General features: G+C 41.6%; 1 protein-coding gene across 4 annotated transcripts in view; it reads left to right on the forward strand.

Moving 5' to 3' along the window:
• Positions 1 to 4,327: 4,327 nt before the first annotated feature.
• The window catches only part of STX7 (syntaxin 7), a 37,919-nt gene continuing 26,206 nt past the window's right edge, over positions 4,328 to 16,040 (forward strand). For 2 of the 4 annotated variants that reach the window (XM_006084473.3, XM_006084474.3), the window contains exons 1-2: positions 4,328 to 4,449; positions 9,776 to 9,926. In XM_006084473.3, coding sequence (XP_006084535.1) covers positions 9,842 to 9,926 — 85 coding nt within the window. In that variant the 5' untranslated portion in view covers positions 4,328 to 4,449; positions 9,776 to 9,841. Of the gene's footprint in view, positions 4,453 to 9,116; positions 9,201 to 9,773; positions 9,927 to 16,040 lie in introns of all 4 variants that reach the window. The other 2 variants (XM_023750261.1, XM_023750260.1) reach the window with 2 other exon arrangements.

Consider the following 16,040-nt stretch of genomic DNA (forward strand, 5'->3'; position numbering starts at 1 on the left):
TTGGAGAATACACCAGACCTTATGTACCATGTAAATTCTTTGCATGATAGTTCCTTGAATGATTGGATTGCCTCTTCCTAAATTCACCAACCACTTCTTTATATATATGTACATATATTATTCCCTTCTCCTCCAAACCCCTACCTCCACCCCCAGGTCTTCACTACCCTATTGTCTGTGTCCATAACACCAACCACTTCTTAATTCTCAAGTCCAATGTACAAGTTTCAGTTCTTAATTTACTTGAACTCACTGTGATATGTAATATCATAGATCATTACCTCTTTTTGAGATGTTTTCCTTCATTCTTTAGTTTACCTTTTCCCGGTTTATTTCCTGTTTTTCTGATTACTTCTTGTCAGGTTTGTTTTTCCTATGCCCTCCTTAAACATAGAAAGTTCATAACATTCCATCCTTAGAATTAGCTTCCCATAGCTCCAACCACAGCTCTATCCTGAACTCTGCCTCACATTTTTAAGTACCTGTAGGTCACTGAACATCTCAAACTGGATATCACTTTCCCAGAATATTAAGAGATAACATGTTCAATGCTAAACTTACTGTCACTTTGTTCCCTCATTTCACCACCTCCATCCTCAAACTTCAATGACTTTATTAACAAACTTAGATCTCAGCTACATTGTGTTCAGCTGAATTTCACATATCCTAAGAGTAGGAGTAATCTCCATATCTACTTGATTTCCAAGTCTTCTAAAATATTTCTCAAAACATTCCTAACCTCTTCTTCTCCAATGCATTTGCCTTGGTCAGTCCTTCAATATCTCTGATGTTGGGTTCGGCTGGTGTTGCTCAGTGGTTGAGCGTCACTGTCTAATTCCCTGTCAGGTCACATGCCCAGCAGCCAATGGACCACCGATGTTTCTATCTCTCCTTCTCCCTTCCTCTCAAAAATCAATAAAAGCATATTTTAGCCCTGACCGGTTTGGCTCAGTGGATAGAGCGTCGGCCTGCGGACTGAAGGGTCCCGGGTTCGATTCCGGCCAAGGGCATGTACCTTGGTTGCCGGCACATCCCCAGTAGGGGGTGTGCAGGAGGCAGCTGATCAATGTTTCTCTCTTATCGATGTTTCTAACTCTATTCCTCTCCCTTCGTCTCTGTAGAAAATCAATAAAATATTTAAAAAAAAATAAAAGCATATTTTAAAAAAGTATCTCTGATATTGGGGAGATTCTTATTGCAATAGCCTCCTAAATGATAGTTGTAATCTCTCTCTCTCTCTCTCTCTCTCTCTCTCTCTCATCTCAATTGTATTTCCCTTTTAATTTCTTCCACTTCTCCAGGGTTTTCTTCATTGCATGGAATTATGAGTATATCACACACACCTTGCTTAGAATTCTTTAATAGTTTAACTCCTATTTGATACTCAATATGATAAAAAGGCTTTCCATTGTATAAATGGCACTTGCCTTACCAGTCGCACGGCCTTCTAACACACTCATTAGGTTTTATCTAAATAAAATTACATAGTGACTAGAGGCCCGGTGCACGAAATTCGTGCACTGGGGGGGGGGGTGTCCCTCAGCCCAGCCTGCCCCCTCTCACATACTGGGAGCCCTCAGGGGATGTCCTAGTGACGGCTTAGGCCCGCTCCCTGCTCCCCTTGGGGATAGGGCCTAAGCCGCAGTCTGGCCTCCCTTTGTGGGAGGTGACCGGGCTGATCAGGGGAAGGCACCAGCCCCATCACCCCGCTGCTGCAGCCACTGCCAGTCACCGCAGCCAGCAAGGTTTTTTCATCAACACGGACTCCAGTCCCTTCACTATGAAAAAATGACAACTTTCTTTAGGCATTTTCAAGATGTGTCTTTCATATAATAATAATTTCTTTATTATTTTTTTTATCCTCACCTGAGGATATGTTTCCATTGATTTTTAGAGAATGTGGAAGAGAAAGGGAAAGACAGAGAGAAACATCAAAGTGAGAGGAACACTTTGATTGGTTGCCTCCTGCATGAGCCCTGACCTGGGCCCCGGCCAGGGAGGAGCCTGCAACCTAGGTACATGCCCTTGGTCAGAATTGAACTCAGACCCTGCCATCGGCAGGCCAAGGCATTATCCACTGAACCAAACCGGCTAGGGCAGGATATGACATTTCTTAGCCCTCCAGCAGCGGACCTACGTTTTTTTCGCCAGGAGTGTGGTGAAAAACCCTACATCACCTTCTTGGATTCTTATTACCCAAGTTACTAAGAATATTACCACTGGCATACAGGGAGCTTAACCAATGAGCGGTCAGAAAAGGTGTTTCCTCTGTAGTTCACACCAATCGCCAGTTTGGCGGCCCCTTGCCCAGGCCTGACGCCTCTGCCAGAGGTGTCAGGCCTGGGCAGGGGACCCCCATCTTCCCCCGATCACCGGCTTCTGGGCGGCTTCTGGGGCTTCTGGGGCCAGGCTGCGGCCGGGATGGCGGCTCATGCTGGTGGCTGTGCTGTCCCGCCCTGCCTGCAGTATACAAATTAGCTGCCATCTTTGTTGGTGGTTAATTTGCATATCATGTTGATTAGCCAATGGGAGGCGTAGCAAAGGTATGGTCAATTACCATGTTTGTCTATTATTAGATAGGAAGGAAGGATACTTAAGAGTTTGCACTTGTCTATGGTTTTATACATTTTTATGTGCTCTTCCTTTTGCCTTTCCCATTTTGTCTTCCTGGTGAACTCTTAACACATCTGTCAAGATTCTGTTAACACTTCCCCCTTTGAAATGGTCCCTGACTCCATAGTGAGGCATCCTTATCTCTGGGATCCCATGGTGCTGGGTACACATCTTCATCATAGCACCTCTTACAGTGTCCTGGGGAGGATCTCACTCCTTCAACTCCTTGAGGGAAAATACCCTAGTCCTCTTAGTTATCTGCAGTGCTCAGAACAGCAGCTGACATAGGACAGGTTTTCAATGAATACTTCTGAATGAATTATATGGTAGGAAGTACTCAAGATTCTGAATTCAGTCATCTGGACCTGTGCTGCTCATAGTCATTTGGGTGATTTTGATGAACTTTCTTTTAGTTTCAGTTTCTTTAATATGTGAAATGTGGAAGTGGAGCCAGATCATCTATAAGGGCCTCTCCAGCTTTAAAACTCTATGGTTGACACTACTGTCTATTACAGAGGTTGAGACATATTTTATCTGACCACAGAATGTTTAATCAAAATTTAAGAATACTGAAAAAAGGGAGAAATTTCACATAAAAATCTGAATTTCCATTATATCTTAACAAAGCAGATAATTTGACTATATTAGGCCAAAATCCCTCAAAGTCCGCATCAGCTACAGCTGAATCATACTACGCTTTTAGATGGAATGTGTGTTTCTACTTGGCGGAATGCCCACCTCTCTATTGCTCCCTCTTTACAGGGACAGAGTATAATAAGTTGCTGCTTCTTAACACACTTGCACTGTAGTTTTCCTCAATAAAGATGAGAAATACAAAATATTTCTTGCTCCCATTTTTTTGTTAAAAGTAAAAAATGAAAGATAAACCAAGAGATCCTTGTTTCTTATCCGTGGCTGCCCTTATTTTTGTACTTAAGTATATGTATATAAAGCACCAAACAAACTAGAATTTGCTCAGGTGGTACCAATGCAAAATATTCTGGAGTTGCTTTTTTTCCACTTTAGTGCATCTGTACTTTTGATGTCCTGGGGATCCGTTCAGAAAATAATGTTGCCCTGATACAAGCAAAGGCCAAGCCAATTTGGTGAGGTACTATTTCACTTGAAGAAAGTGATGCTTTTTATCTAACAACGACGTTATTTTTGAATAGTTGTTATTAGAAGACTTCCTGCTTTTTTCAAGCCCTGTGCAAAATATGCCCTGCCCTTCCAGGATGCTTAGAATGCCTGGTGTGCTATGAAGACTTGCCCACTAGATGAGCACATGGAGGTGACTCCTGACTTATTCTTTCATTGTTCCTGCCAGGATTGTTGATTTGCGTTCGCAGTTTTTACTGGAACTGTGAAATCGGTCTCCTGCAGAGTCAAGGGTTAGAAACAAGACCAGAATGAGCTGATGGGGCGGGATGAAATCCTGAGTCTAAGGGAGGCCGGCACCACCGGATAAAGACAGCTGCCCTCCATTTCTTTCTCTTGATTTTTGCACGCCAGCTAGGGCGTTCACCATCTGTAAGTCAGACCCCCACCCCCCTACCCCCTCCGCCCCCCAAATACTTCCCTTGCAATTTTGCAGATATGCCCATTCCTTCGTTTGGAATCACAAGGGGCGGGAGACGACCGCTGTCACTCAGCACCGCGCGCCAATGGGAGAAAGGCAATCCCCGCCCCCTTCCTGGGCTGTGTTGTGGGCATGCGCAGTGGGTGTCCCGTCGCCAACACCCGGCGGCTGAGAATTGTAGCTGGGGGCGCGGCGCCCGTGGGAGCCTGTTGTCGGAGGGGGAGTAGGTGCAGGAGCAGGAAGCCGAGGAGGTTGCGGTAAGACGAGCATGGTAAGGGGGTCCCTGGTCGGACACCCGAGGTCCGATGTCCCTGCAAGCGCAGCGCCTCCTACTTTAATCGCGTCGTCAGGAGGCCGTTCTGCTCTTTGCGTAGACGCTCGGGGGGCCGAGGACTGGGATCCCCACTACCGGCGCGCCCACAGCCCCCACCCCCCGATTCACGGGTGGAGCGGGCGCGGTCTGCGCCGGGCAGGCGAAGCCGGTCGGGGCCTGCAGCCTCGCTGCCTTCCCCCACGCCCGGCCCCGCTCGCTCGGGCGCCCTGCGGGCAGCGCGCACCAGGGCGGGACCGGCCGGGAGCCAGCCCCCGCCAGCTCTGGAACCCGGCTTCTGCCCCCATCAAGACACGAACTGACCTCTTCCTCTTTTTAACCCACTGATTTAGAAAACACATTTTAAAGTTCTCCTTCCGGATCTGGAAGAACTGAGACTTATAGGGCTACAGTAAAGGGACCAGATACCTTTATTCAGAGGCTCATTGTGGTCGATTTTCTATTTGGCTGGATTAAATCTAACTTTCCTTGATGTTCTCAATACATGTCATGAATTGGTTTCCATAAAGACGTTTAAAAACACAAAGTATCTCAAGATGCCTCCCTTCTCTTGTTTTCTAGGTTGTTACTTTATTTAAATTCAGACACAAAGAAACAACATTGCTTTTCTGGTCAGATGCTACTAATATATTTTTCTCTCTTACGTTTCTTGCATTTGCCTGGCTCTTGTATGCATACATTAATTTTGTTTAATTTCCATCAATGTATTCTGACTAGAACTATGTAAAATTTAAAACCTGTACGGGATCTGGGAGAAAAGGAAATGGTTTTGAAATGCTGCTCTGTTTAGTAATGTTGGAGGTGGCCTGAGCCTCAGGGGCATAAACTGATAACAGGGTTAAACTGTCTTGTGATGTGGGCCAGCTCTGCTTTACAGGCCACTTTGAGAAGTTTGTCTCAAACTTGTGACTAGTTAAGAATTATACTGTAGTTTTAAAGTTTCTGTAGAAGTTAATATGATACCATATTAACTGATTAAGGTCTACATCATTTTTCTTCAACATTTTACTTCTGCTCCCAATAAAAAAGTCAAACCAAAAGTTTTGTTTGGGGTACCAGACTTTAGCTAGGTGCTGGTGGTTGCAAAATATATAAAACATCTGCAGTAAGTCTGGGTAAAGTTTGCCGTGATTCCATTTAAAATTTGGAAGCTTAGTGCATGAAAGGGTGAAAAATAATTCTTGGCATTGTGAACTGAAATCAGATAATCTAATAATTTAACAGATGGAAGAGCTGAGCTAAAAAATGTGGTTAATCTCTCATATTTATATTCCAGAGGTATGGGTAGGTATTAAACAATATACTAAGTAGGTCACTTTATATGATGAGTAGCACTATGATGCAGTAAGTTAGAGAGATCAATGGAGGCACCCCTCCCCTCTCACTTCATATCCAGTGGTCACTGAAGGCTTCTCTAGCATGTGACGAAATGTTGCGAAAAAGGAGCCAGTCACATGGAGATCATGGGAAGAAGCGTCTTTAGACAGGAAGTGGCGCCAAGCCGGGGCCTAAAGGCAGCAGTAAGCCTGGGCCATTCAGGCTCTGAAAGAAGGCACTGGAATTCAGTGTCTTAGAAATAGTGACATTTACCCTCAAACTGGTTGTGTGTTCTTAGGAAATAGGTACATGTATTCACTCTTTCTACAAATATTTATTAAGCACCTGTTATATAGCCAGGTACGGAGAACAGAGCAGTCTACAAAATAGACTGCCTGCCTCTCATTAATTGGTTTATACAAAGACCTTTAAAGATACATAGAATGTTTCAAGATGCCTCCCCTTCTTGCTTTTTAGGTTGTTACTTTCTTTAAAATCAGACGTGAAGGGAAAAAACCAACAAAACATTGCCTTTTCTGTCAAATGCTATATTTTGACAAATATATTCTTACATTTGGGGACACGGTGTGGAGGGAAATCCAATGCTTTATGCTTGTGCTCAGGATTAGAAAGTGAAACTGACTATTTCTACTGCTTTGTCCATGCCCCAATGCTTAGTGTCTCGTCCAAGACAGAGATCTCTTGTTGCCAGTTCAAAGGAAATTGGTGAGTTCCTGTAGCTGCAAAGACCATGTAGACACTAATTGGAGTTAAGAGGATGACGTGCAGACATGGAGGGGAGATTCATTTGTATATAGGTGTGTTTGTGTATGTGGATGGAGGAACCCCTCCTCTCACACACATACACTCAAGAGGGTAGAAGAGAGTACATAAGTAAGAAAAAGGAACATTTCCTCATCCAGTGTGTTTGTGTTGGCTGTGAGCCAGTTTTTCTAGAGCTCTAGTTGATAGAGGGAAAGGAAAAAGAAAGATGTCATTGAGCCAGGAGAAAATTTCCTCTAACCATGTAGTAGAATATTATTTGGCTATAAAAGTAATGAAGTATTGATTCATACATCAATATGGATGGACCTTGAAAACATACTGAGAGAAGAAGCCAGTCACAAAAGAACACATATTGTATGACTCCATTCATATGAAATGTGCAGATAGGCATACCTATGAAGATACAAAGTGGATTAGTGGTTGCCTACAGCTGGGGAGGTTGGAGAGCAAGGGGGAGTGGCCGCTTATGGGTATGGACTTTAGGGTAATGAAATGTGATGTGGTGATGGTTGCACAACTTGGTGAATGTTTAAAAACACTGTTGGATTGCACACTTCAGTAGTATTATTTTTTAAAATTACAAATGTACTAAATAGTGCAATTTTTTATTTTTTAAATATATTTTTAATTATTTCAGAGAGGAAGGGAGAGGGAGAGAGACATAGAAACATCAATGAGAGAGAATCATTGATCGGCTGGCTCCTGCACGCCCCCTACTGGGGATCGAGCCCCAAACCTGGGCTTGTGCCCTTGACTGGAATCGAACCCGGGACCTTTCAGTCTGCAGGCCTATGCTCTATCCACTGAGCCAAACCAGCTAGGGCTGGATTATACACTTTAAGTGGGTAAATTATATGATACATGAATTATATCTCAATAAAGCTCTTCTTGAAAAAAAAATAGATGCATAATTTTGAGATCCAATTGCTGGTTGGTAGATGCTTAGTCTCATTGACTCCCCAGATCCAGTCTTGTTCTGACTGGGCCCAGAGCTTCAGGTCACTGCAGGCCCAAGTCCAAAGCTGCCTGGAACTTTATTTCTGCCACCCTGCTGCAGTGGCTCTGCTGTCTGCATTGAGGTTTTAATTTACCCTTTTATGAAATTGGTTTTGGGTCTATTTCTAGGACTTGGTGAGGTCCAGAGGGCCCAGAATAGATAAATTGGACCTGTGGATCCATGAAGAAGAATAGAGAGCATCAAAAAGCTCCCAGGAATTCCAGAGTGGCCAGGCACATGTCGGTGTTTGAGGCATGAAACCAGTATTGTACCCATCTCAGCAGCTCAGCTATTGTACTTCCTGCCAGCACTGACCCTTAGAACAGAAATACTCTTCTCCGCTACCAGAATTCTCCTGTGGTTTCTTATCACAACACATTCAAACTAAACCGGCCTGTAGGGCCCGCCCTCTTCTGTGACATTAGTTTTGTGTGGGAGCCCAGCATGAGTAGCTTTGGAACCAGAACCCTGAGATTGAATCCCACCTCTACCTGGTGGATGGGTTGGGTTACCTTTCCAGTGACTTAATCTTTATAAACCACAGTTTGCTCATCGTTAAAACAGGTGTGTTTGCCATTACCTACTTTAAAGGGGAGATTTTGAAAATTGAATTAGATAGTCTTGGTGAAATGCTTTCCATTGCGCAGATGTGCAGTAAATGTTCGGTCATTCCTCTTTTTCTTTCGGTGTTGTCTCTCACTTGTCCCAGCCGTGAATCTTCTGACTCAGAGTTGACCCGGAACCTCTCCTTCCTCTGGTGATTGACACAGTGTGTTTGCTCTGTCCACATGTTCAGGGTCTACCCGCTCCAGGTTTTAGCGCTTTGCCTTTGTTTTCCATACCCGTCATACCAGGGACCCAAGTCTTATGCTTCTGTTTCATGAATTCTTTCTAGATAGGAGCAAGAGTGATATTTCCTTTCCACAGTCCCTATCAGTATTGACCTTTTCTTCACTGATTTGTATTGCATTTGTTGTTTTACATGATTAACTTTATCCTTTCACCTAAAAGACAAACTTGACTTAAACAAATACTTTACTTTTATTGTATTTGCTTGCAGCTCCCAAGTGCTTCTTTCAATTTTTTTAAAAATTGATTTTAGAGAGAGGAAGGGAGAGGGATAGAGAGACACATCAATGAGAGAGAAACATACCTCCTACTGCCTCCTACTGGGGATCAAGCCTGCAACCTGGGCATGTGCCCTGACTGAGAATCAAACTGTGATCTCCTAGTTCATTGGCCGGCCCGAGTGCTTCTTTTAATGCTGGGCCTCTAGCAAACTCGTGGTAGACGGCTGGCTTACAAATGGACCGCCCACAACTCTGCAGTATTCAATGCACACTCAGTGAAAAGATGGTGTAGGAGTAGTTGAAATTCTTTGTTGTTCACAGTCCTGTACATAGGACACCCCTTTTCATTCTTTCTTTTCAAACTCCCAGTGGTGTGGTGTGGCTAGAAAAAGAAAAGAATTTCATCTTACTTCCTTACTATAGCAGTAGCCCAGCTTCGTTTCCTGTCCTAATGCTGGCCCTGGAAGAGGAGAGTTGTTCTTGCTCTATCAGGAAGACGTTTGTGTGGTGAGCATTTTACAGGGCATTGCTTTCTTCCTCGCTTGTTGACTTTGCTCTTTCAAATTTGACCTTCCTCCTTTTTGATCTCTAAAATTAGAGACCATTAATCATATGTTCCTGAGCTGTATGTTACATTAGAGTAATGAAATTCCTGGGGGTAGCCTGAAGTCTGTATTCTGTTTAATAAATATTTAAATATCTGTTCTGTGCCCGGAATTGTTTTAAATGTTGGAGAAAGATAAATAGCATGTGGGCCCTGCCTTAAAGTTGCTCACAGTTTAAAGACAAAATATATAAACAAATAAAATTATACACAGAAAAAAGGACTTAAAACTCTTCCTTAGAGAAATCAGAGAAGTTCAAAGGGAATGTACAATTTGAACCTTATTTTGTTTAATATGTTTAACTTGATAGTGTCTTATAAAGTTTAGTTTTTTGGATAGACATAGGGGAGAGATTTCAACCCTGTTAGGTTAATCAAGTTTGTATTTGCAACCTCCCAAATTGACTGTTTGGAAACCATAAGTCAATAACTTTAAAAATACAACCATGCGACTTTTTTTGTTTTGTTTGTTATTTAGGTGACTGCTTAGAAAACTGTATAGCCCACCAACATCTGATGAAATTAGTGACTAAGCAGATCAACCATGTCTTACGTGCCAGGAACCATTGGTGACCCCACTCAGCTGGCCCAGCGTATCTCTTCCAACATCCAAAAGATCACACAATGTTGTAAGTTGAGTTTTAAATTGACTTCACTGTTTGTTTTCAATTCTTAGCTGAACTTGGTGGAGATGAATAAAAGGACAACTACTAGTGCTTGAGAGATGGAGGAGTTTCTTTAAGAAGAGATTTTAGAAGGCTAGAATTCTTTAGAATGAATATAAGAAATAATTATAGCCCTAGCCAGCTTGGTTCTGTGTATAGAGTGTTGACCTGCAGATTGAGTCAGGGCACATGTCTGGGTTACTGGCTCGATCCCCAGTAGGGAGCGTGCAGGAGGCAGCCAGTCAGTGGTTCTCTCTCATCATTGATGTTTCTATTTCTCTCTCCCTCTCCCTTCCTCTCTGAAATCAATAAAAATATATTTAAAAAAAGAAATAATTATATATAGAAGAGATAACACTGAACTGCATTTTTCTTTCAAGCTTCAGGCACATAATATAATTTTATTAATGAATAAAGATGTAAAAAAGTAGATACTTACGTTTGCTTTATAACTCTCTGATTCTAGGTGAGATTAATGAGACTTGACTAAGTCTCACAAGTTTGGAACTAGGCAGCACTATCAAGTTTTGGGGTTATTTTAATTTTTTTAAAATTCATTTCAGAAAGGAAGGGAGAAGGAGAGGGAGAGCTAGAAACATTAATGATGAGAATCATTGATCAGCTGCCTCTTGCAAGCCCTCCACTGGGGATCGAGCCAGCAACCCTGCCATGTGCCCTTGACCGGAATCGAACCCTGGTCCTTTCAGTCTGCAGGCCGATGCTCTAGTCACTGAGCCAAACAGACTATGGCTCAAGTTTTTAAGGAACGTATGTTTATTAAAAAAATCTGACTGAATATGGTTTAGGTTAATTTTGTAAAGGGTAACTATGTGGTATGTTATTCAGGAGCAGAGAAGAACTAAGGAGGGAACATTATTATCTACTCAGGGAGATATAGAACAGTGGTTCTCAACCTTTCCAATGCCGCGACCCTTTAATACAGTTCCTCATGTTGTGGTCACCCCCAACCATAAAATTATTTTCGTTGCTACTTCATAACTGTCATTTTGCTACTGTTATGAATCGTAATGTAAATATCTGATATGCAGGATGTATTTTCATTGTTACAAATTGAACATAAAGCATAGTGATTAATCACAAAAACAATATGTAATTATATATGTGTTTTCCAATGGTCTTAGGCGACCCCTGTGAAAGAGTCGTTCGACCCCCAAAGGGTCGCGACCCACAGGTTGAGAACCTCTGATATAGAAGATAACTATTTGGATTCTCCAGATTCCTTTGCTGTACCTGTCAAAGACAGAATATTAGTAGTCTGATCCAATGTGGCATTTTATTAGAAATTATTACTCCTCAGAATGTACTTAAGACCAAAAAAAAAAAATCAGTATAGCAGATTTGAGCCTATAGAATTTTTGTTTTAGTTTTGTTCTTTGTTTCTAAATCACAGCTAATCACATACCTGGATGATTCTAGTCATCTTGTGGTCACTGTTTTGACATTCTGGGCATTACCTGGACAACACTTTTAGAATGTTAGTACAGTTTTATTCTTCAGCCTACTTCTTTAAGGCTACTCTTTTTACCAGAATGCTGACGCATTGCAGAAATAAGGACTGTTTTCAGATGACCAAACTGTGTATCTTTATCTAATTATTAACTTCCCAACAATTATTACTCTACATGAATGATTTAAGTGAGATATCAGTGTGTTTGGGACAAAGGGAGTAAATTAGATTACAGATGGTTCTAAAAGAGTGCCACTGTGCACAGCTGGGTAGAATAAATGCTTATTCTGCTTTGGAGTAATTCTTGTTTTCTTTGGCTATTATTAGAGGAAAAGGAAGCGATTAGTGTAGAGGTGTCAAGTCTGTCCACAGCAGGGACCATAGGAATGTACATCAGGGATTGTTCCAGTTTGTGCCAGGGCACCAAGATTGTCTCCACCTCATTCTTCCAGCTTCTTGTCTATTCTGATGATGCTCCAAAGGGCCTCTCCTTTCTGTGGCTTCCTTGTTGCTGGTTAGAAATCATGCTGGTAGCCTTAGGCCACCTGTGTGAAAATTAAGAGAATTTATTTTAATTTACATGTATGGAAAATCAGAACCTTTGTGTAAGAAAGGAGTCCAGGAGGCCTTCCTCCAAGGAATAGGGAAGGTATCCTCAAGCTAAATGATGCCAGGACTTCTGGGAAGAAGGAGAGATAGTGTACTGGGATTTTAGAGGCAGTAAGCATTTAGTAGTGTGAAAGATGATCAGGTGGAGATTGTGTGTGAGCTTGAAATGAAAGGAGGTAAGGGTTAACTTAAATCAGGTCATGCTCCTGAGAAAGAGACCAGTTGATCCAGGCAGATGAGAAGTGGTAAATTGGATCAGAGTTGCATATACATGGCATAGTTGATAGCTGGGTATGCTACTGCATAGCCATTAGCACAGTTTGGAAGTGGTGATTAGATCCACTACTATTCTTGTGAAGACCTATTATATGGAGAGTGTTTAACCATTAGAAGGTACAACCACCACCTTTAGATATTTGAAGCATAATCTTATGTCTTGTGTAAACATAAGAAGCTGCCTTAGCTTAGATGGAAAAGGGGCTGGTAGTGAGAAGACACTGGGAAAGAGCATTTAAATGGGAGTCACTGCTGGTACTAAATAAAAAGCAGCCAAGAGATTAGTATGTGCAGAAAATACGAAATAAAACTCCAGTGTGGCTGAAACACAGCACTTGAGGCAAGAGTGACCGGAAATGAAATCGGAGAGGAGGTTGAGCAGGTCACTTAGTAGGCCTTGGAGGCTCTCTGGGGAGTTTAGATTTCATCCTGAGAGGCAGAGAAGAGGCACAATCAGATCTGCACTTTGAAAAGATTGCTTTGGCTTCTCTTAGAAAAGAGAGGGGGACACATTGGCCATCACGGGTGTCTGATGAGAGAGATGGGGCTTACACCAGGGTGGGAGCAGTGGGGACAGAGAGAAATGACGGATGTTCTCTGGAGGCAGAGCCAATGGGACTTGCTGATGAATGCAGATGGACTGAGAGAGAAAGAGGAATCCAGGATAACTCGTGATTTTTGCATTGAGCAACCAAGGGAATGGTGAGCATGTACTGAGATGGGAAGGACTACAGTTCAGAAGTGGAGAGAGTTCTGTTTTGGTCAAGTAACTTTTGAGATGTCTTTTAAACATCTAAGTGAAGCATCTATTTTAAATATATGAATTAGGACATCAGCCCTGACCGGTTTGGCTCAGTGGATAGAGCGTCGGCCTGCAGACTGAAGGGTCCCAGGTTCGATTCCGGTCAAGGGCATGTACCCTGGTTGTGGGCACATCCCCAGTGGGGTTGTGCAGGAGGCAGCTGATCGATGTTTCTCTCTCATCGATGTTTCTAGCTCTCTATCCCTCTCCCTTCCTCTCTGTAAAAAATCAATAAAATATATTTTTAAAAAATAAATAAATATATGAATTAGGACATCAGAGTGTCACCAGAATATAAAACCATAGTTCTAAAATAATTGCAAAGGAGTGAGTACAGTTAAGAGAAGAGGACTGGGCCATTAAAAAAGTAGAGGTCGGGAAGGCAGGGAGAAAGCCGCATAAAGAATCAGGAGTGACCAGAGAGATAACAAGAAAATTAGCATTTGGTGGATTTCTAGAAATTAAAAAAAAAAAAAAAGTGTTTCAAGACTGAGTGAGAGCCCTAACCGGTTTGGCTGAGTGGATAGAGCGTTGGCATGTGGACCGAAGGGTCCCAAGTTCGATTCCGGTCAAGGGCATGTACCTTGGTTGCGGGCACATCCCCAGTTGGGGGTGTGTAGGAGGTAGTTGATTGATGTTTCTCTCTCATCGATGTTTCTAACTCTCTATTCCTCTCCCTTCCTCTCTAAAGAGAAAACAATAAAAAATATATATAAAAAAAAAGACTGAGTGAGGCATCATCTGTATCTAATGCTGCTGAGAGACTAAGATAAAAGCAGAGAATTGGACCTTGCAAACTGGTGCCTTTGGAAAGAGTGGTCTGACATCCATATTCCAAGTGTAGATGGAAAAGGGGGAAGAAGGACCAAGACTTCTCAGAATCCTGCTCAGTTCTGCTTATATACTGACCAGAAATGAGATGTAGTCACATGGCCATGCCTAGCTGCTAGGGAGGCTAGATTGCAATGTGCTCACTGAAACTGGGTATTGCTTCATTTGAGAGAGAAGGGGGAAAATCAATATTTAGGTAACTGGCAGCTTCTACCATGGAAAGAGAAAGAGGATCAACGAAAGGTTGCATTTTTCCAGTCCAAAAGGGAGATTCTAGGGCAAGTATAATTGTAAAAGAAATGTCTTGAAGGCTAGGGGGAAGGGGAATGGATCTTTAGTGTCTGGTTCGTCCACTGTACTGAGTTGTGTGGTGTAAACAGAGAATGTGGTGGGTGAAGATGAGGAGTTCCTGTCTGAATAAGCTGTTTTTAAACAAAATAGGAGGCAAAAGGCATTGGATAGAGAATGGGAAGGAAGGCTGGTGGAAGTCCATGGAAAGAAGAGAAAGTGGTTACTTGTAGTTTTGACAACTGAGAGAATTGACATACCTTGGAAGCAGAGAAGGGTTAATGGCAGGCTGAGTATTCATTTGAGATTTGGGGTCATGAATTTAGTGAAACCCGTCATCACTGTATTTTTTTCTAATTCTGAGGTTCAGTATCTAAATGAAGGGAAGTTTAGATTTAGATAGAGTTAGTTTTTAAAAGTTTAACCTACTATCCGGTGTGTGTCACTGAGCAGGGCTGTGAAGAAATCACATGGAAGTGAAAGGCAGAAGTGTGAAATTTCAGTTCACTTTTCCCCATCTGGTAATGCTAATAATACTGGATGAGACTGAATAAAATGGTACTTTTACACCGCATTTGGGTACTCTTTTCACAGTACATTTGCATCTTGGGAATTTGTGTCTGCACAAATTACCTAGTTTTACAAAAGTAACCTAAGGAGAATATGCTGTAAATAAGGTGATACCTTTAGAGTTAGAATATGTGCATCTTTCAAGTAAAGCTGTAGTCTTCCTGAGCAGTGGGAAAGCTTATTTTTAAATTAGCTTTGCTATATATAGATTAATGAAAACTTGCCCAGTATTGGGTTGTATGGTTTAGTTTATACCAAAAAAAGAAAAACAGCAATCAAAAAGATTTTTCATTCTTGGAGGAACCCAAGGATAACATTTAGTAAGATGGGAGTTTGGTGGGGGGGTTTTTTGCTTTTTTTTTTCTAGTATTTTATTCTGGCAGTTCTGTTTTGCAAAGAATAGGATAGATGAAACAAAATGTATTTAAACTTTTTTTCCCTTAAATGAGTTTTTGGTAAAAATAATGTGTAGTCTTATCAATTTGCTTTACTAGTGAAATATTTAAACCATGTTGCAGTAATATAATTTATATCGAACAAAATACTTAAATATTATGAATACTTAAATATAAAATATATTTAGACAAAAATAAATTATATTAAAATAATACAACTTCTTAGGAACTTTATTGGGAATTTCTCTGTGGAGCATTTAAAATGATTAAGAAGACATTTTCATCCTGTGAGAGAAAGTGTTCTGTTGGCTGTCACAGACTCAGCAAGTATGTGTGCTCCCAACGCTCATCCTTTGCCCACGGCATAGACGGTGTTCTCTGTGGCCGGCCCTGACACGGCGTCCAGTCTTTCTCAGTGCACCAGGCAGCAATTCCTCGTAGACTGGAGTTGGCATGTAAATTAAACTGTTTGTTATCCCAGGTCTAGAAAATGATCATGAATCAAAGAAGTGGTCATATTTAGTTCTCAAGCTTTGGCATGAGATATTTAAAAGTAACATTTTTATTAGGAGTATCGGAAACAAACTCCTACTAGTGATGTATAGCACAAAAAATAAGCAAGCCTTTGGGTTGAAATGGCTGAGTCTGCTGTATAAATAAACCCAAGTAGGGTATTTTCATAGGGTCGTTTATCTTTGCACAGACACAAACAATATAGAAAAATTTATTCAGAACACACAGAAAGAACTCATGTTTTTTAAAGAAACAGAATAAATGTATTGAAATCTATCACGTAATTATTGTTGTTTTTCACTTAAAAAAATAGGTGTCACATATAT

The sequence above is a fragment of the Myotis lucifugus genome, unplaced genomic scaffold (assembly GCF_000147115.1).
Source record: "Myotis lucifugus unplaced genomic scaffold, Myoluc2.0 scaffold_11, whole genome shotgun sequence".
NCBI lineage: Eukaryota > Metazoa > Chordata > Mammalia > Chiroptera > Vespertilionidae > Myotis > Myotis lucifugus.